The sequence below is a fragment of the Mauremys reevesii genome, linkage group 10 (assembly GCF_016161935.1).
Source record: "Mauremys reevesii isolate NIE-2019 linkage group 10, ASM1616193v1, whole genome shotgun sequence".
Taxonomy (NCBI): Eukaryota; Metazoa; Chordata; order Testudines; family Geoemydidae; genus Mauremys; species Mauremys reevesii.
In genome coordinates this window covers 55871378-55892933 of record NC_052632.1, presented here as the reverse complement: position 1 = coordinate 55892933, position 21556 = coordinate 55871378, and the positions used below count along the sequence as shown (strand labels likewise).

At 53.6% G+C, this 21556-nt stretch overlaps 1 protein-coding gene across 3 annotated transcripts; it reads right to left on the bottom strand.

The window, feature by feature from the left end:
- Positions 1-866: 866 nt before the first annotated feature.
- On the bottom strand, positions 867-21442 carry SMIM22 (small integral membrane protein 22). 3 transcript variants are annotated; one of them, XR_005585741.1, is made up of 4 exons: positions 12327-12943; positions 7466-7637; positions 5052-5134; positions 867-3225 (listed from the first exon to the last, which is right to left on the bottom strand). XR_005585741.1 is itself a non-coding variant. In XM_039492751.1 (4 exons), the coding sequence occupies exons 1-4, from the start codon at positions 21085-21087 to the stop codon at positions 3178-3180; spliced, it is 342 nt and encodes a 113-aa protein (XP_039348685.1). In that variant the 5' UTR covers positions 21088-21442; the 3' UTR covers positions 867-3177. The 3 variants fall into 3 exon arrangements, 1 of the variants encoding a protein (XP_039348685.1); XR_005585742.1 differs by lacking the exon at positions 12327-12943 and adding an exon at positions 10326-10431; XM_039492751.1 differs by lacking the exon at positions 12327-12943 and adding an exon at positions 21049-21442.
- Positions 21443-21556: the final 114 nt, after the last annotated feature.

The following is a 21556-nucleotide window of genomic DNA, read 5'->3' as shown; positions in this document are numbered from 1 at the left end:
CAGCAGGGGAAATGCTGGAACCTTTCTGGCTGCTAGATCTGTACTGGGCTGTAGGAAAGCATCCCCTTCTTCGCTGCCACACGTGCACGGATAATAGGTGTTCTGACTGCACGAACGCCTAGTGCTACCAAACGTTGGCTGTCTTGCTTTTGAGTTTCCTTTCAGGCAGAGTTAAATGTAAGTTGCCCTCTCCTATCTGTGTTTGCTCCTTTCGATTACCAAGCCCTGCAGGAGGTTGTCTGTGTCACATGTAAAATATCTTCCAGCAGTGCTCCCACCCAGCATGCTCGTTCTTTCCCTTAGTAGGGCATCTCCAGTTCTTCCTCATTGTGTGTGCAGGGAGGGGTAGCGGTCTCAGAACCAGCGTGGGCTGCAGTTCTGGTTCACTGCTCCTAAATAGCTCACAATATTATAGTCCTAGCAGCCAGGTCCTTGCCGCATGGAAACTGGCAAGGTTACGATCTCCGTGGGCACTGAGCACTAGAACCTAGGCTGCTACCTTTCTAAATGACCTTGGGAAGGCTGCTGAGGGAAGTTGAGGAAGTTCCCAGCAGTGGCATTCTAGCTGGCACTAGAATCATGCACCAGTGACAGAGTTGGGCTAGCAGGAGTGCCAGGAGCAGCACCATGAATTGGTCCTAGAATGATGAGCACCAGGCAGAGAAATGTAAAGCCGTGACAGGTGTTTATTTGATGCATCTGTTGTGTGCATCTCAGCCTCAGCAGTTAGTCCAGCATCCCCCATAGAACAGGGACCGACTTCCAGCCAAATGAATACCCCACGTCCCATGCTACATGTATATGTATGTCCCTGCTCCCATATAATATCCAAGGGGTTTAATGTACAAAAACGCCTGGCCAGCTGATCTCCATCATGTGCTTTTTATTTATAATCATGAGTCTTCCTGGATTCAAAGATGAAATTAGAAAGTTTTATGAACATACAAGTCGGGGGAAACCCCAAAGGACATTGTTTGGAATGTTATTGAACTGACCCCAACACCCTCCTTTCAGCTTTCCTATGAGCCACTAGTCAGTGAATAAACAGAGCTGGGCGGGAGAAGGCAGTCACAAGCGCTGGAGCAGCTGACCAGCAGGAAGGGTGTGACACTCCCTGTGGTTGACTCTAATTAGCACACAAAGCACAGGGTTGTAAGGCACCAGTCAGTGGCTCCGCTCAGCCAGAAGCGCTGCTGAAATTGATAAATGTTCCAACCAAAGGGACTCCTGTATTTCCAGCATGCCCTGTTGCTAGCTGGGTTTGAGAGCTGCCACTGAAGTCAGTGGTCTTACTGAGCACAGGATCGAGCCCACAGGGAGAAGAGGCCTTTTCTTGTGTGTGTGTCACTCACCTCTGAGCCAAAGCGAGTGCGAAAGGGGCTGGGGAAGATGAAACCGTGTACCTTGTGGGCCTTCGCTTCTAGACACACTCCCTAGGCAGAGTGCAATACCACTGCAATGCAGAGATTATGCCATATGGAATAAGGCTCTGCAGGGGTGTTCACAGGCCAGTGGGTGCGTATGTAAAGACTGTACTGTGATGAAGGAGAATGTGCAGACTGAATAGAAGCACAGATCCATTTGAAGTCCCATGTGCTCTTTGAACACTGCTTATTTAGAGGGCTTCATGGAGGAGTCAGAAGCGGCTCTCCTGCCCAGAGCACGGCTGTCTCTGTGACTCCGGCTTCCCTTCGCAATGCCAGGCAAGCTCCTGTCTAAACTTAGTCCAGTGGCTAAGTGAGGTCTGTTCCCGAATGCCATGCTCAGGATGTTCCTGAGTACCAGAGAGGGGTGGGGGTGGCAGAGGCCAGGCACTGACAGGCCCTTTGTTCGGAGCTGGAGTGCTCAGGCCCCCTCACTTTCCATGGCTTCCAAGCCACTGACCGAGTTACTCTCTTATTTGGCTTGTCCTGCTGCAGGGAGTCAGTGTCTCAGACAGCGGATAGGCTAACTTAACCTGGTCCTGCAATACGCCTCCCCAGAGGGAGACAGCAGTGAGTTCTAACCCCTCCCCTACCTGCTGAACAAAGCGGTGTTTGTGGTAGTGTCTCAGGGAGCTGGACAGGGTCACTGGCTAATGGGACGTGCTTGCTGGCTCCGTAGGACTCGGCAGAAGGCCACTGACCATGCACTACATCCACTGAGTTCTGTGTAAAACCAGCTATGCAGAAAAGAAACGACTCTGGGCTTTCCTGAGCTCCCTTAACTAGAGCGCAGTGCCCCTGGCTGGGGACTGGCCTCGCCATTACAGACACAGTGAGCTGGGCTCTCTGAGCATCAGGCCTGCACCACCACTACCCTAGTTCAGTGGTGTTCTGCAGAGCTCTGTCCTCCTTCTGCTGGATCAATGGAGACAGCAGCACGTCAGTGCACAAGACGTGCTTCCTCCCCTGAGCCTGTTCTCCTTCAACTGGTCATATGGGTAGTTCTCTTGGCTATCAGGGACTGTGCAGGTAGCAATTTAACTCCTTAGCTGCTCCCAAAAGGACCCAAGAGCCTGTGTGAATGGGGGCTCTATAGGAAAGTGCTGCCAAGACATTTGCCTCCACTGTCTTCAGCTAAGCCAGGATGGGCTTTTAGGGGAGCTGTTCCTTCCCTTATGGTCAGTTCTGATCTGGGGCATGTTCCTTTCCAGGCTCTGGACGTGTCAGATGACAGGTACCAGCAAGGGACCTGGAAGAGTCCCTGGGGGCACTGTTTTAATTGGTGACTACACACACAGGAGTTGCCTTTCAGGACCAGCCCAATGGCCCATCTAGTTGCAATCCCTGATGCCTGTAGTGGCCTTGGAAGGTGTGAACTCCCTGTTATGTACAGTACTCTACCACAAGGGGGCAGACTTCCTCAGCTTACCCTAGGCTGATGAGCAACTTCTGCCCTGTAGTTTGAGGACCAGTGGGTCTAATTGTACAGTGTGAGATCGCTGTAGGTGCTATTCTTATTCAGCATCATGGGAGTTCCTTTTAATCTTCATCCGTTGTGCACAGAGAAGGAAGAACAAGTGCTGGAGCCAGTGCAGCACAGCTGTGTGAGGCCAGGGCCCCACCAGGCCAGCACTCAAAATTAACGCAAAGAGTTCGATCTGCAGTTGATTGCTGTGTAGCAGAAAGAAGCAAGCAAAGAAGAGTCTTTTGCCCGTTGGCTCCAGAATCAGTCTGTCCAAGGGAGGAGGCGGGACTATGGCTCCATGGCCTTGTTATCAATGCCCACTTTCTTTCTGGGGACCTAATTGTGGTTTAAAAGAAAAACGGTGAAAAGGAAGAACATGTCTATAGTCTAGTTACCACGTGATGGGAGCAGGGTTCATCTCCCAGGCTCTGCCCACACTTACAGTTTGAACCCAGTTTTGCTTGCATGGGCCTAGAAACTATGATCTGGGACAGGGATTTCTTGTCTGAGAACCATTTGACGGGAGGTGGTGTCTGCTCAGTCCTTTATGGCCCCCCATCACCATATTGCGTCTGCACATCTCCTAGTCCTTAATGCATTACAGCTCCCGTGGCGGGTAGGGTAGTGTCCCCATTTTGCAGGTGGGGAACCGAGGCACACAGAGACTCAGTGACTTGCCCAGGAATGGAACTTGTGTCCCAGATCAACCCTGTAAACACAAGGCCACCTACCCTTCTGTTCACACCACACTGTGAAAAGTGTAGGTCATGGAAAGAAATTCCTTCCCACCCCAGTCAGAGGAAGCTGCAGGAACCATGCCAGCAACCGCCATGGTTAGACAGGGCTTTCATAAAATCATAGAATATCAGGTTGGAAGGGACATCAGGAGGTATCTAGTCCAACCTCCCACTCAAAGCAGGACTAATCCCCAACTAAATCATCCAGCCAGGGCTTTGTCAAGCCTGACCTTAAAAACCTCTAAGGAAGGAGATTCCACCACCTCCCTAGGTAACCCATTCCAGTGCTTCACCACCCTCCTAGTGAAAGTGTTTCCTAATATCCAACCTAAACCTCCCCCATTACTTGAGACCATTACTCCTTGTTCTGTCGTCTGGTACCACTGAGAACAGTCTAGATCAGGGGTAGGCAACCTATGGCACACATGCCGAAGGCAGCACGTGAGCTGATTTTAAGTGGTGCTCACACTGCCCAGGTCCTAGCCACCGGTCCAGGGGGCTCTGCATTTTAATTTAATTTTAAGTGAAATTTCTTAAATATTTTGAAACCTTATTTACTTTACATACAACAATAATTTAGTTATATATTATAGACTTATTGAAAGAGACCTTCTAAAAAGTTTAAAATGTATTGCTGGCATGTGAAACCTTAAACTGGAGTGAATAAATGAAGACTCAGCACAGCACTGCTGAAAGGGTGCCGACCCCTGGTCTAGATCCATCCTCTTTGGAACCCCCTTTCTGGTAGTTGAAAGCAGCTATCAAATCCCCTCCCCCTTCTCTTCTGCAGACTAAACAATCCCCGTTTCCTCAACCTCTCTGCCTAAATCATATGCTCCAGCCCCCTAATCATTTTTGTTGCCCTCCGCTGGACTCTCCAATTTTTCCACACCCTTCTTGTAGTGTGGGGCCCAAAACTAGACAGTACTCCAGATGAGGCCTCACAAATGTCAAATAGAAGGGAATGATCACGTCTCTCGATCTGCTAGCAATGCACCTCCTTATACAGCCCAAAATGCCATTAGCCTTCTTGGCAACAAGGGCACACTGTTGACTCATATCCAGCCAAAAGGTGAAGAGCCCCCCAGTCACCCCTTTATAACCCAAGTCCACCACGTAGCACAGAAGGGACAGAGCCATGTGATATGCCAAGGCTGTAGCATGACTCAATCCTGTCTGTGCCTCAAGACTGAGCTGTGTTTTAACAGTGGGGGGACCCACTCCTCCCCAGCATGACGAGTTTGCTGGGGGGAAGGCTAATTGAACATGCAACACTTTCAATCCAGCAGAGCCGAGGAGGTTTGTGAGGAGCCAAGCTCTGCCTCTCTGCCGTAAGCTGTGGGACAGCTGGCTGCCTGAGTCCAGTGCCAGAACACCAGGCACAGGATCAGACTCCACTAGAGACAATTTTTTTTTTTTTTTAACCTTCTTGTGTGATCCCTGGGAGTCGCAGCAGCAGCAGCAGCAGCAATGGATCAGAGCCAGGAGAACCATCAACAGCACGGTACCTGGGGGAGAATCAAGCAGTCACGTCAACTTAAGGTCCCTTCCCATGCTGCTAGCACCAGGGCACCAGCAGTGACTGCACCTTCTAGAGAGTCAATCAGGCCTGTGTCTCACAGTCCCTCTCCAAGCCTCTGGCAGGATCAAATGTACATGCCCATTGCAGGTGCCCTTCCTGGACTGATGCAATACTCTGAGCAGTAGCACGAATGCCTCCTCCTTATGTTGTCACCTTGCTGACCCTTGCATGCTCCCTAGTGCTGCTGAGTCACCCAGCTGGCAGCATGCCCTGAGCACAGCAGCTGCTGAATTGCGAGCCCTAAGCATAGTTAAAGCCACTGCGCATTGCTAGAGACAGGAGATGTGGAATCCTTGGACTATAGATCACTAACCAAGGCAGTCGTCATCTCCAGGGTCCCTCAACCCCCCGCAGTAAGTGATGGAGGGCCAGGAAAACAGCCATTGGCAGAGTGGGCCAGGCGTGAATCCAGCATCTCAAGGAGCCAGGTACTGCCTGGCCTACACACACAGCTACACCAGTTTAGTTACGCTCCCGTGTGGACACTCTTATTGGGGTCCAAGAGGTGGCTTGTTTCGGTTTACCTTAAACCAGTTCCTAACTGATGTAAACTAACCTGAACCAAATCTGGTTTAAACCAAATTAAGAGTGTCCATCCAGCCTTTTACATCTGTTTAATTAAATCGGTTTAAACTGGAACGTAAAAGTTGAAACTGCTGATATAAACAAGTTCTGGGAGGTTAGGCCCTCAGGCAATAATTCCCACCCATTCCCATTCCTCCCAGAACAGACCATTGGGGAGCCCTTTGCAAACCCATGATCTGATCTGGTGCTGGCTGGATGCAGCCCCCCAGAGGAGGCTGGGATGCCACCTCTCTCGCACCTCTCCCTCAGGTTTGTGTTGACCTATTTCCTATCTCAGGGTTTTGATCACCTAGACTCTGGCCATACTCACAGGCCTTTTAGTTTTGCTGAGAATCATGCAATAAGCCATCCCTGTGATAGCTTCGCACTATGGCTTAATGAGTTGGGGGAGGAGGGATTTCTGTCTACTTTGGACAGAGAAAAAAACATGCTAGGAGGAATAGGTTTAGACACAGCTGTGGCTGGCCAAGTGGTCAGCTGGAGCATCTCCACTGCTGTCTCCCTCCTGTCACTCCTCCCCTTTCTAGCCCTGAATGGTTCATCGGTACCTAGGAGTAATGCAGCTGTCAGCACAGGGTATGTAGTTGTACGCGTTGCTACACGGTCACATACACGCTGAGGCTTTTGGCATCATGTCGGTCCTCTCTGTGCTAGAAAGTACCATGCTGGGACCTGTAACATGGTCGAGGCTAAAATACAGCTTGGACTTGGGATCAACACTTAGTCTAACTGCGTTCTTGAATGATGCTACACAGATGGACTTGCCTGAACTGCAGTCTGTTGGCTGCCATCTTGGCTAACGTACCAGGGACTGAACTGGTGACCTGCAGCACTAAACGTACAAGCTGCTGCACCTTGAGTGAAAGGTTCCTAACTGGGCTGTAACAGACTCACCTCCTCTGCTGACTGGCTCAACGGGGCCTGTGACAAACACTCACCGGGGGTTACAGCAGCACGGTTTGGCCAGTGTTTTAAAAACTGGTTCCCTTCTGTCTATTCCCCAGCGCAGACCATGCTTTAACTCAGTCTGGTGGCTGGATCCCCGGACACAGTGCTTCCTTTGGTGGAGGTAAGAACTTTCTATTGTAATAGGCAGATGACGACCCAATGGATGGAAGCTAAAGTGAGACAAATTCAGACTAGAAATAAGATGCAGATTTTTAACCGTAAGGGTGATGAGCCACTGGGACAACTTCCCTAGGGATGTGGTGGATTCTCCTTCATGTAAGTCTTTAAATCAGCACTGCAGGTCTTTCTAACAGATCTCTCTAGCTCAAACAGAGGTAGAGGTCTCTGGCTGTGATCTACAGGAGATCAGACTGGATGATCTAATGGTTCCTTCTGACCTTCAAGTGGACAGACTGTCTTACAGTCGTAGCACCTATGGGCCCCTAGTCCAGTTGTGCTAGATGCTGCACACGCTACAGACCATCTCTGCCCCCAAAGACTGGAATTTGCTGGAGGTGCCTACTGCAGTAACTCCAGCTGCTTGTGCCCAGCGTCTCTAGACGAGTTCAGAACAGCCCTACAGACCCTGCACAGATAAGGGTTGGATGGAGGGGCTGGGTTTGCAGCACACCCACAAGTATCTCGTCTGCCCTGTGTGGGAATAGAGAGCAGCCACGGGCCATGGGCTCCTAATCCTATGCCCGTTGCGTGGCCCCACACTTACCAATGAAGATGAAGAAGATGGCGAAGGCAGCAATGTCCCAGTCTGACTGGAACATCTGTTTGGTTGCCAGTCTGCTCAGGACGTCATTGAACTGGTTGTTGAACTCCTCTCCCAAGTTTTGACCTTCAGATCCCATTTTTGGTTCCTTTCCAAGTTTCCCCTGCGGTCTGATCTACAAAGGAAGAGAGGGAGGATTGGTGCTGCTAATAACCGCTTCACCCCAGCTGAATGGCCTCCCCATGCCCAAATGCTGGAGTATCACTGAGAGACACAATCGCCTTGTCCCTAGCTCTGGCTGCACTGGGCTTTACCCATATTGGCTGCTGGTTCCCTCTGATACAGGGGGGCAGAGGTGCTGTGTACAAGATGACTGCAGCAGTTCGGGCTTGCTTCCCCGCCCCACAGGCCACTGATCTTACTGCTCCAGGGCAGGAAGGGGCCAGTGCATTCTGCTTGTGGAGTTCCAGCCCCCAGAGTGGGGAGAGGAGGGTCTGACCCAGTCTGCAGCGGGGTAACCAGGGTGAAGTGGTGCCGGGTGGCCACAAAGGGTTAACAAGTAACATACCACAGCAGAAGCTGCGGAATGTCTGAGGCCTTGGCCACACAAGAAAGTTGCACCACAACCTGCCTAGAAGCAGACTGTCATGCTGTTGTGACACCCCCTCCCCACACACAGGACACGCTTGTTGCAGTTTAACACTGTCTAGCCATCCCTTTATCATGCATGGGTTAGAACGTCCCAGGAGGAGCCAGCTATGAATTTGTTGTGTGACCGTACACAAGTCACTTGTCTTTTTGTGCCTCGGTTTTCCCAGCTGTAAAACCAGCTTGCTCTGGAAGACACACAGATGCCGCAGTGACGGATGTGTTCTAAGAACCTGCACAGAACAGCCTGGAGAAACTTCAGCGCTGTTTACCAAATGCCTGCTGGTTCCTTCCAGCCAGCCAGAGCTGGGAGCACAACACATTTCAGACAATACCAGTCGTGCCAGTTAAAGATGCAGGAGCAGCTCTGCGAAAGCAAACAAACTCTTGTAACTTTGCAAGGCCTGAGTAAAGCTGAGCCCAGCCGGAGCTCACAGGGTAGTCACTCCTTTGGCTGCATGTAGGCTAAGGGGCCTGGAGGGAATTTCTCACACACTCTCCATTATGATGTTTGCAGCAGCATGGGAGCAGTGTGCTAGAGACCCAGGCAGCCTGCAGCATGAGAAACAAAGATGCAGTCATTCATATTTCCCAATCTGAACCAAAAAGCTGGCGATTCTGCATCCTGGAAGCTGCCCCTATTGCAAAACTGAAATAGGATCAATTCCATAGCGCTGGGCCAATCCCCTGCAGTACCTGTGTTATCACTCTAAGGGGGTGTGGAAGGGTGAGGGATAGAAGCAAGGAATCCTCCTCTGCTCTGCCAGTGCCATGCAGGGAAAGCCACATGGTGCAATTTGGGAAACCTGCCCAGATTTCTTAGGGATACGCCCAGCGAGTCTCAAACAAGCCCCTGTAGTTCCCAAGGCTGCAGCCTGACACCAGAGCTGCATTCTCTCTAGTGGCAGATGTGACCTGCTAGAAACATTCACACCAAATAGCAAACCACCCCTTGTGGGCTGGGCCAGGCCAGTCCCTTCCGTTTAGTAACTGACTTGTAATGTATTGTAGGGAAGGGGAAACCATTTTCACACCGCCAACTCATGAAAGTCTCCTGCTCTGTCCTTTATCAGGGATCTGTCCTGAGCCAGAGGGGGGAATCCAGAGATAACAAAGCTTAAAGGGGTACGATGCCCTCTGGAAACTATGGATAGTAGAGGGGGAAGGCTGGAGAGCAGAACAGTAGTGCTGGCCTAGTGATTAAACACTGAACTGAGGCTCTGCCACAGCCTCCCTGTGTGTCCTTGGGCAAGTCACTAGCTCAGTCTGTGCCTCAGTTTCCCCACTTGTAAAAAGAGGTCAATACTGACCCATCACCCACAGATGATGTGAGGTGTTCCGATACTACAGTGATGTGGGTGTGTATATAGATATGTGCATATATGTAGTTACTGTGAATGGTTCCTCTCTTACCTTGGCCCCAGTCAGACACTGTGTTAAAGCCAGGCACTTGAAGTGCATGGACATGGCTGAGGAAAATGGCAGCTCCCCCATCCCAGGGCAATGCCTTGAGGTAGCAGAACGTCAGTGATGGGGGAAGGAAGGTTAGTTCCTAGTTTGCCTATGGCAGCAAACCCCCTGCAGCCTGGCTTGCTGCTTCCAGTTCAGACTGAACAGCCTGCTAAATGTAGGGACAGGACCTGACTGCGGACTTTCCTCCAGACCAGCAGCAGTGGCCAAATTCCCACAGCTCCTGTGAGCCGCCGGCCAGGGGCGCTCTGTGCCTAGCCCTTTCCCTTGCAAAGCTAGTCTTGATTGAAAACAGGCTCGCAGGTTTTGGCACCCCTCCTCCAGGCTTGTCACGTTGATTAATTGGAGAGGGCAGAGGACCTAATCTAGGATTCCATAGCACGCCTCAGTCCACAGCAGAGCACCCATCAATAACGGAGGGAGGGTGCCACAAAGACTTCCCATGACAGTCAGCATCACTCAGTGGGGAAATATGGCTGCCATCAGGATCACGGTTATTTCTGCCTTTTGTTTCTCTTCCCTTCCCCTTTCTCTCCCTCTCCCGCTTCCCTGTCTTTGTGTATCTCCTCTGAACTCCTCTCCTAGCCATAACATCCAATTCCCCCAGCGCCCTGAGCTTCCCTTCCACTCCTTCCCCTTTTCCAGCTGCTACAATGATCAGCAGTGAATTAGCAAATGCTGACATGTAAAGTGTCATCATTACACTCCAGAGCTAACAGCAGACATGCTGATGACACAAACATACCCCTGCTGTAGGTGAAACTGAGACATTGCTTCAGGCAGCTTGCATGCTCAGGAAGACAGCACTGCATCAGTTCACCGCTGCCTCATTGTCTGCACGGTGAATGTTACAACCCGGAGGGCTAGAATCTCTTTTATATGTCTATAAATGGAAGCTGAATCTGGACTATGCCCTGCTGCCCCAGGGACACGTCGGAGAGGCCAGCTCTGGCCTGTGTGTTTGCAGTCACTGCCCTAGTCACTTTCAGATGGTGATGAGTGCTAAGAGGCAACAGAAATAAACCCGGCACAAAGTGCATTTCAGATCACATGCAGCTGCTGAAAGCCAGAGGCCCTCTGTACCGGTGACCAATACGTGTGCCTGCGCCCAGTGAAACTGCTTCTGGCATTGCCCAGCAGTTGTGAGGCTCAAAGTACAAGCAGAGTGTGGTTCTAGCCTCCCTGCTGAAAGCTTGCTGGGTAGCACTTGCTTCCCCTTCTAGCACTGTTGCATGGTGCTGCCGTGAGAGAGATCCAGAGTTCCACTCCAGAGGAGGCTGCATTTCAGCACAGGGGAAGTGACTGCTCTCTCTGAATGCTGATGAGCCTGGGAGAGCTGCGTGAGCCCTCTGTTAGCAGGTCCAGCCTTTGGTTCCATGAAGGAGAAGCTCAGCTTGCAGGTACAAATAATTCGCTCTCTAGCCCTTTTTCCTTGGGAAGCTCCTTGAAAAGATGACTGACTGTGATGGCAGAAAGGAACACAGCAGCTGAGCAGAGAGGAGTGGGGGAATCTAAAGATCCCCCACATACACACACAGTTTGGGGTGGTCTCCCCAGAACCATTTCACTGGCCCTCCCCTCAGCCCGGCCCTGTCTGCAGCACGGGGTGGTGGGCAGCAATCAGGCTTGCAGGCCGGGGGTAGTTGGTTCTCAGGCCCAGCTAAAGACCCCAGGCCAGCCCTGCTTAGCAGCATTTCCGGCCCTCTGGGAGGCTGGGACCAAGCAGCTGCTGCTCTCACTGCATTACCATTGTGACAGCCCCCCTTGTCTCCAGCCAGCCTCACTGGCAGTGCGTAAGGGACGCCCCGCGGAGTTCTCCCATCTCCCTTCCCGGCATCTCCCTTCCCGGGGCTGTTCCAGCAGGGGCTGGGCTCCAGCTGCTGCAGCTGGGAGTCCTGCAGGCACTGCTGCCCACCTCTCTCCCCACGCACTGCCAGGCTGGGGTGTCACAAGCCAGCATGAGGAGGGAGCCCGGAGACCTGCTCCTCCTGTCAGGGGAGACCTCCCACCCCTGGGGAGACCTGCCTGCCAAAAGAGCACTGGTTCCCTAGCTGCCAGGGCAGGGAGCCAGATGTCTGCGGGAAGCAGAGGACGGACCAGGAGGGTCTGAGCAGCTCCACTTATGTGCACCCACCTAGCCAGCCTGGCACATTTTTGGATGTGGCCCCTACTTGTGGGCACCTCAGGGCTGGGGCTCCGGACCCGAAGGCCTCCGCCAGCAGAACCTCCTTGGAGCGGTGAGATCCTGCCAGGGGTTCCTAACTCCCCAGGGACAGAGCGCCGTACAGCTATGGAGCACCCCGCAATCCCACCACGCTCTGAGGCCCTGGCCATTGCAACCCCCCGGCACTTCCTCCCCGCTGGGCCCTGCAGTGGCTCCCGCACAGAGAACCCCCTGGAAGAGGTTCCCTCATTTCCTTTTCTTTGCAGCATCAGGATTTTCCTTTAGCAGCCCCAGCCCTCTCAGCGCCTGGCCTCGTACTAACCTTGACCCTATGCCTGGGCACACCGCCGCAGCCTCTTGGCTGGCCCTGGCCCTGGCCCCCGAGGATCTGCAACCCCAGAGTAGGCTGCGGGAGCTGGCTCCTGGTAAGCAGAGAGCTCCCAGAATGAGGAAGTAACTTCAGTTCCCCAAACTCGCCTCTGAGACAGACCCAGAACTTCAGCCCTGGCTGAGCAGCACAACCCCCAGGGGGCAAATAACCCCCCTTCCCTGAGAGGGCAGTTTCCTGCGCGGAGTGTTTACCTTGGGACCACTCCGAGCGCTTCTTCCAGAGCACTTCTTCCAGCCGATCTCCTCTGCAGCAAGCTGCGCTCCCTGGCCTCCACTTCCTGGTTCCTTCTGGTGCCAGCTGCACAAGGATGTTGATTGGCATCCACCTGAGTCCAAGGTGTGGCAGACACACCTCCAGCGTCCAGCGTCCTCCCCCTTTGGGGAAGGAAAGGCTTGTGGGGGAGGGGGGTAGTGTAGGCTGCTTGTTTTGCTTCATCCTGGCAGCATCCACCTGCTGAGGGCTGCTGTTGGCAGAGCTTTCATGGAGATCCCCCTCTGCACCTTGCAACCAGGGTTGGCCCGGGGCTTCAGAAGCCCTTATGCCTTGGTTTTGGGAGCAGTGGCTTGTGAGTTGTTTGAAAACACCAGGCTGTGCTTTGTCAGACTGGGGCAGTGCCGGACTTGTAGCTTCCCTACTGCTACAAGTAGATTGTAGATTGCCCTGGTTCAGCTGAGCTAAAATCCTTGTCCCACACGGGGGACGTTATGGCCCAGGGTTAACAAGCCTGCAGGATGGAGGCCTCCCACTGCTAGGCTGGCTCATAGACAGCTCCATTCTCACTCATAATGCCACTTATTTCCCTTGCCCTGCAGCACAGCACCCAGCCTGGGACATCTGAAATGCTGCTTGCCGAGCATGCTCTATGCACCAAGCCCCCCACAGGGGTGAAGGTGGGAGGCCAGCGACACAGAGCCCTGAGAGACACCAACAGAGGGACCTGGGAGAGGAGGAGACAAAAGGAGAGGCTAGCGGAGAAGCCAGGCAGGGAGAGGCAACCAAACTACAAGGGGGGAACAATCAACAGGCTGCAGAGCGAGTGAGGGAGATGCGGACAGAGTCTGGGTCCTGGGCTCCATCCTGAAGAGGTCGCTGTGGACCTTGGGGAGCAGTCTGAGGGGGGTGGAGAGAGCGGAAGCCAGACTGGAGGGTCCCAGAGCGACGTATCACCAGCGCCAACGTCACTTAAGAAACCCATTAAAGGGAAGGAAAACAGCTTGGGTGGGAGCTGCACCTTGGCTCTCTTCTTACTTGACGGGAAGGAAAGGGAGCCACAGAGCTGACCCCCCTCATTGTCCTGGGCACAGGAGGAAGGAAGCAGTGATGCAAGGCTGGGATGGAGCAATGACTGGCTCTTATGCATCCTCTGCCCCCCTTAATAGGAACTGCCCCACTGAGCAGCTCTCTGCCCCTCCCCCCGGGTGCTCCTGATGCCCTGACTTGCAGGCTTTCCTGAGACCCGCACAGGTGGGAGCTCCGCAGGAGAACAGCTGATCAGACTGGAGAGGCGCTGGAGCCGAGTGGACCTGGCCTGCAGTCAAATAGATGCAGGGCAGGCCAAGGCAGCTGATGGGTGTGGGCTGAGCTTTGGGGGTGCGACAGAGAGCTAATCAAATGAGGCACATGGAAGTGCAGGGTGTCTTTCACACCAGGCAACCAGGCTGCTTCTTCAGGGGCCAAAATATGGGTTTAGCAGTGTAACTTCCAGACAGAAGGGGTTGTCCTGAGTCTCCAGCAGACTCAGCTGAATAACGAAAACATAGATTCACCCAGAGATGCAACTAAACAGTTGGCTTCTCCATGCTGCTGCTTGCACGAGTGTGTTATTTGGGGTGGCCAGGTGGCCGCTGGGCAGTTGAGAAAATGTTTCTGAATTGCAGAGATTTCACTGCGTTTTAAAATTCTTCCAGGAAAAAAAAAATCTTCTCAGAAATATGTTGCTCTATTTGTCACCTAAAGTAGGGTGCTGGGTGGGCCAGTGGTTAGGTCACTCCTTTGGACTATAAGAAACCAAGGATCAATTCCTGCTTTGCCACAGACTCTGAGACAGGGTGACCTTGGCCAAGTCCCTTGGTTGCTCTGTGCCTCAGTTTCCCCCTCTGTACAATGGGAATAATAGCAGTGCCCTACCTCACAGTGGTGGCATGAGGATAAATACATTAAAAATCATGACTGATGCTATGGTGATGGCCAGATCCGTACAAGAGGGAAAGCACCTCACATATGTTAATTCTCAAATCCTTGTGAGGGAGCTTCCTATTAACCCCTCCCTCTTTTGCAGAAACGGAGGCACAGCACAGGTAGGGGAGCTAGCCAAGGTGGAGCTGGGAACTGAAGCCAGGCAACTGAGGTGGTGCAGTGCCAGTGGCTGGAGAGGATTTGAAAGCTGTTGTAAAGGAAGCACATTTGGCAACAAGTGGGCTGTGGGGAGGTGACTGATGGGTCAGCCCCCGGTGGGCACCTGAGGCCAGCCTGCAGGGGAGATTGCATTAACTTTGTTGGCAACGGGAAATTCTTCTCCGTTCTCAATTGACCAGTCATTGCTGCACGGCTCCGAGGATTAATCCTGCCAAATTGGAAAGCAGGCACACACGGCAGCAAAGTCCAGTGTGACGGGGATGGTTTGACGAACCACTTTCACAGGGCTGACAGGTACATGGCTCAGCTCTACTCCTGCCTCAGGCAGCTCAAGGGAACTCAGGTGATTCTGCAAACATGAGGCCAGAAGGCAGGCCGTGAGGAAATGGAATTGGCTGGAGTGGGGCAGGCAGCCTTGGGAAGTCATTTCTCAGGTACACTGGCTACTGGAGAGATCAGCTAACCAGCTGTATGGATGTCACACTGGCTGGGAAAAGCTAAGTGAGATTATTCCTGCATCATAGGCTTCCCGGTGCGAGAGAAAATGAATGAGAGAAGCAACAGATGGAAAGGAAATGGCCTGGAGTGGGAGGAGAGAGGCAAAGCTTTGATGATAGGAATGGCAGTTTGCAGATGGCCAGGGATTTTTATAGGGATTTTTTAATGGAAAGAGCAAAGTGAATTCTGATGTGTAACAAAGGTACAGTTGGCCTGTGGAACTCACTGCCACAGGATCTCAGTGAGACCAAGAGATTAGCAGGATTCAGAAAAGGATTGGACATTTCTGTGGACATCCAGAGTAAATTCCGAACAGGATACAAACCCTCCAGCTTCAGGGCATGAGCCACGCTCTAGCAATTATGGATCAGGAGGGAACTTTCCATGGGGGTAGGGTGATCCCATAGCTGCTACTGCAGGGTTTATTGCACCTTCTCGTGAATCATCTGATAATGGCCACAGCAGAGCCAGGATACTGGGCTAGATGGACCCCAGGTCTACTCCCATCTAGCAGTTCCTGCATTCACATAACAAACGGGCAGTACAGATTGAGTGTCCTTGCAGCCAGCTTCTAATTATCCACACGTAGACCCGTGCCCTTCCTAATGCATACACAGAAATTAACTCCTGAACAACAGAGATTGGGGATCAGCCTTCTTGGGGGCCACGCTTTGTACACAGAGGTTTATTAGAAGCACTGCTTAGCAGCTTCCTCATGACCATGATCCCATGATCCCATTCCCATGATCATGCATGGGACAGTTTTGTGTGCTGACGGTGCAAGCACACCCAGCTATCCTCAGCTTAGCTAAAATGTTGGGATGTGTCTGTGAAAGAGACTGGTACGTAAGTGATCTGCCTTGGCACTCAGCTCAAAGAAACCCTGTTCTGATTGCTCGCCTTGTAGCCGCACTAAGGTGGCCTGGTGGCCTGGCTCCCTGCAGTGCGATAATAGAGGAGAGAGATGTAACCCTGCAGCCCTGCAGAGCCGCCTGACATTCTCCATAACAAGTGGGATCCCAGAGGTTGGTCTCCAGCAGATGGCCCCATTGCACCACAGTTACCAACCCTGGCAGGCTGGGCAGCGTGCACAGCATTGTATGCGCCCTGATATCCCCCTCTGCCCTGGCTAAATGGATTTGCCATCACTCTTTGGAAGGGGCCGGTCAGTGTTGCCCTGTCACCTTCCCCCTCTCGTCTCACCTGGCCCCTGTTGTCAGGAACTAATTCCTCCCTCCTTGCCCTTCTGAGCTGGAACCGCGTCCCCTTCTCGCTGTGTTCGTCTTGGCTCCAGCGCGCTGAGCCTGGGTGGGATGGAGAAGCTTGTGTCCAGCTGGTGCTAGGGCAGGCCCGTGGGACACGTGGATCCCGCGCCTGTGAAGCACGCTGAGTCCCGTGGTACATTCGGAGAGTCAGTGTGTCCCGGGAACCTGGCCCTCAGCTTGTTTCCTGGCTCTGCCGCACCCTTGGGCAAGTGCCCCAGGGCTGGCTTTAGGGCGATTCAGCCAATTCCCCGGAATCGGGCCCCACACCCCTAAGAGGGCCCTGCAATGTCCTGAAGGAGCTGCCGCCGAAGTCCCGCCACTGTCTTCGGCGGCAGCTCATTCGCTGCTGCGGAGGAAGGTCCCTCCACCGAAATGCCACCGAAGGCACCGGCAGCCAACTGAGCTGCCGCTGAAGTCCCGGCATTGTCGGCAGCGGCAGCTCAGTCGTTGCCTCTGTCTTCGGCAGCATTTCGGCAGAGGGACCTTCCTGCACGGCAGCGATTGAGCTGCCGCCGAAGACAGCGGCAGGACTTCGGCAGCAGCTCCCTCGAATCGGGCCCCGCGGTGCCTAAAGCCAGTCCTGAGTGCCTTCCCCACTGGGCCTGTTTTCCCCTCACACTCTAAACAGACGAAGGGGGAAAGCTCTCCAGGGCAGGGACTGGCTCTTGCTATGTGTGTGTTTAGCCCCAGCATGCAGGGGCAGTGGCAGGTTTACAATGGCACCAGTGGTGCCATGGAGCCAGACCTATGCTCAGAAGGGCCCCCAGCCTGCTCTGCTTGCACTGTGTCCTGTGACCCCGCAGCCCGCTGGCTCCCCGCACCCTGCCCACCACTTGCTCCTCTCGGCCTGTCCGCCTGGCCTCACCCACCAGCTTCTCTCTGCCCCCTGACAAGCCCCCAGTGCACCTCCAGCTCCAGCCAGTCTCTGCTTCCCACCACCTGTGGGGCCCCACCTGTCTCCCTGGAGCTGAACTGCCTGGGACTGGTGCAAGGCCTGGCCAGTCTTGGCCAGTTGGGGGGGACAGTGTGGGGGGCTTGACTGGGCCCCTCCAGGCAGGTGGGTCCTGAGGGAGCCCGGCTGGGGCAGGCCCTGGCCTGGCTGATTGCACCACTCCCGAGGGGCCGGTGCGATTTCCCGCCCTGGGACCAGCCCTGGCAGCTCAGCTCAGCTCAGCAGACAGTTGCCTCCCAGCAGGGCTGGTGAGTGTGGCCGGGAGGCAGGGCGTGGGGGAGTGGGTGTCTGGAGGGGGTGCTGGGCTGTGAGGGGACGGGGAAGATCTGTGTGGGGCACTAGGGAGTGGGGGTTCTGTTGGGGGGTGGGGCTGTGGGCAGAGTGGCCCTGGGCAGGGGTAGTGTTGTGCAGAGCGCTGTGCATTTGTGGCAGGGTCTGGTGGGGGCACTGGGCATAGCGGGTCCGGGGGGGCTCTGGCCATAGGGAATCGGAGGGCTGGTCTAGTGTTGGGTGGGGGGACTCTGTGGCATGGCATAGGCCTACCCCCAAGGGGAAGGAGCTTGCTGCCCCTGGCCAGCCACTCACTCCAGGGACCAACTCCCCTGCACCATGCTCCATTGCCCCCATGGGGGCCCACAAACATGTTGGGCACCGGGCCCACAAAAAGTTAATCTGGCTCTGCGCAGGGGCCCTGCTCTCGGTTGAGGCCTGCTAGGTATCGCTGTGATTTAACAAAGTCTGCCTGGAGCACCACTCATGTGTGGGTCTGAGACGTGGGACTGTGCCATGTCAGGGGGCAACCCAGCTGGGGGGACTCGAATTGACTGTGTGCAGCATCAGCAGCAGGGTTTGAATGCGGTTAGCAACCAAAGCAGCTGACGGGGTTTCCCTCCTGACAGTAGCCTGGCGCCTGGCTGCCTTCCTGTAACCAGTTTAATAAGCTGATTTCCACTCTGGCTGGGACCCTCTGATCTGCTTGGTGTAACCAGTTCAGCTGGTCTTGCTCCCACTCAGTTCATGGTGCAATAGGGCATCCCACAATGCACTGCTGCTAGTGCTGCTCTGGACTCTCTCTCATACTGGGGCACTATGGGAGAGTTGCTCAGATTTTCCCACAATGCACTGATACAAGCCTGGTTACACTGCACAGGAGGTGGGGAGGCACAAAGTCTAGTCTATCTAGCAGGGATGGGCAACTTTAAGTTAGTAGAGGGCCACAAGATCATGAAAACTCTTTGGTGGACCAGGAGTGGTGATATAGGGGTGTGATGCGGGGAGGGGAGAGTGTCAGATCCTGCCCTCAGGTGGGTGGGAGGCACTGCTGGATCGCCAGCTCTCAGCTGGTCTGGGGCAGGCCAAATAAAATAACCTGGCAGCCTGGATGTGGCCCCCGGGCCGCCAGTTGCCCATCCCCGCTATACAGGGCCTTACACAGCACTCATCATTGTAGAATCTGAACGTCTTCCAGTAGTGCATTAAATAACATGCCTACACATCTGTCCCATGTTGTGTGTTCTCTCGTCCTCTCCCCGGCGGATTCTCTCTGCTGTCTGGTTCATCCTGGCAGTGGAAGATGCTTCTGCCCTGGTGAACGTGTCCTGCAGAGAAAGCAGCCTTGGACACACTAATCACAGAAATGATTCAGAAAAACCTGCCATCCCACAGATTTCCAGGCCCGTGTCACCTGGGTCCATTCAATGCAGAGAACATGAAAAGTAGAGATTGGGGCTGATGCTGGGACATCCAGAGCTGGTCAATGGATAAGTGCTAAATTCCCAGGGGAGAACAGTGATGCAGCAATGGGTGTGTTCTTCCGCTGGCCTGCTGGACCAGACAGCTTAGAGACACAAGGCATAGAAAGTGGAAGGAGCTCCTACCTCTGCAGGTAGTTTGTCCGTGTCTCACTGCTGTAGTGTCCTTCATGAAGCCAGCAGAGAGCGTTTGGGTCCTTGGGGGCCATGCTTTTGCCCAGCATTTCCCATCGGGCATTGTAGCTTGTCCCCAGGTACAATGCTGCTATCTGAATACAGTGAATGGCTGATCCATTTGTGTGACTCCAAGTCCCCCAGCCAGAATAAACCATGAATGGATGTGCTGGCTGCAGCTGATCTTCCCCGGAGGCTGCTGCTGGCCTCTCTTTCTCTGACTCTGTTTTGCCTCCTTCGTGTCACTGAATCGCTCTCTTTTCCTAGTCCCTCAGGAACTGGATAGCGCCCCTCCAGTGCCTTCTGTGCAAGGATCTCAAAGCACTGCACAGACATTAGAGAATTCAGCCTCACCACGCCCTGGGAGGCAGGTAACATTTCCCCGATTTGACAGATGTGGACACCAAAGCACAGACAGCACCTTGCCTAAAGTCACACAGCGAGTTAGCAACCGAGGCAGAAATAAAACTCCAGATCTCCTGACTGCAAGTCCTCTGCGCTAAGACATCCTGCTTTCCTGAAAAGTCACCTGAGCCATTTCCTCCTTCGGCTGCTAGACAGAACAAACTAACCAGTTCCTAATAAAGTCTTTAGAGGAAAGATCATTTGGATCCGCAGGTGGCCTGTGCAAGATTACAAGAGTTTGCCGCACCGCCCTCAATCAGCGTGAGGCCAGGGAAATGGGCAGCAACTGCATTTGCTCTGCCTGGGAGGTGTCAGCTTGAAATCTATCCATTGCGCAGTTTCATCCCTTAGATTTAAAGAGTTGTTCAAAAAGCCATTGTTGGTTGGAGATGTTCCATCTACAACACTTACAGAGAGAGGCCTTAATTTAAACCCCTGTTGGTGGGCTCCATATACACCAGCTCCGCTGGAAACCTCAGACTTTATGTGTTGAGTGAAATCTCCCGACGTGGTTTAAAGAGCTTTAATACAGCAGCCGGAGGCAGGCTGATTCCCTGTCTCCAGAGGAAGGTGGGAAGGACACGGCACTTTCTTTACAGCACGTGTATGGCGGGAGAGTGATTCACTGTCACTGTGTCTCAGCAGCCACAGCGGGGACTGGAGCGATGCACCGGGAAGCAGTGAGAGCGTATTGCAATTAGCAGCATCAGAAGGGAAACTAAGTCACTGGTCTCTGCTAGGGAAGGTGAGTGGGGAAGAGGGCCGTGTGCAGTTGGGACATCTGTGCCGCCTCTTCATGGCTCTGAGAAAGCAATTCAAGCCCCAGCAGCCCTGGGAGCCAGTTCCTTCTCCATCGGGTCTCCAGTCAACAGGAGTATGGGGACATCTACCAGAGCACTGAGTCTCAGAGCCCAGGTCAATTGACTTGGGCTCACCTGGGTCGGGTGCTGGGTTGAAAATAGCAGTGTAGACGATACTGCTTGGCCTGGAGCCCAGGCTCTGAGGCTGTCCCCCCTTGTCGGGGTGCAGAGCCTGGGCTCCATCCCAAGACCAATGCTCTTTGCAGCCTCAGGAGCCCAAGTCAAATGACCCAAGCTCTGAGACTCAGCCCCAGGAGTCTTTTATTGCAGCGTGAGACACAACAGACAAGCCGCTGGCTGGAAAACAGCCCTGCCAAGAAGCCACTTCTCAGGCAACTGAGCGACAGTCTTCACTGCGGTGTTAGCTCAAGAGGGGAGAACTTGCTCTAACCCAGTTGGAGTGAGAGCAGTCACACTGCGACACAGCACTGGGGCAGCACAGGGGGATGGATTAGGAGCACAGTGGGTCTGTCTGCACAGCAAAGAAAAACCCACGACTGGCCCGTGCCAGCTGACTTGGGTTCATGGGGCTGTTTCACTGCTGTGTAGACTTCTGACCTTGGGCTGGAGCTCACCCCAGTGTCAGCAGTTCTCAATCATCAACACACACACCCCTGCCAGGCCAGCTAGCCGGAGTTTACAGCACCACTTACCTTAAGCTGGAGACTTGTGAGTGTGGATGGAAGTTGCATTAGGGGCAACACTCACATTATAACTCAAGCTAATGCCACAGTGAAGACAAGCCCTATGAACAACAGGCCAGATCCTCAGCTTGTGTAAATCAGTTAGCTCCACTGAAGCCAGTGGTACTTTGCCAGCTGTGGATCTGGCTCAGGAACAGTAAGAGAAGGTCTGCTTGGAGAGCAATGGCTGGCACTGGAGATGCATGCTGAATGCAGACAAGTTCACAGAGACAGCAGCAGCCAAAGAGCCTGGCTCTGCTCTGGGAAGTGGCTTTGTAATAATGGCACCTTCTCACTTGGCAGCTCTGCTCCCTGGGTGTGTCAGAGTGAAGGCTGCAGGGACAAAACTAAGTGCATCCCTTTTCTTTCCTGGTGACCCTGCTAAGGGGGTCAGCTGGGCTGTATCCTGAATCAAAATGGTTTATTAAACTCCAATCGGTTACAGCTGTGCAAACCCACTCAGGGCTGATCAGGCTGT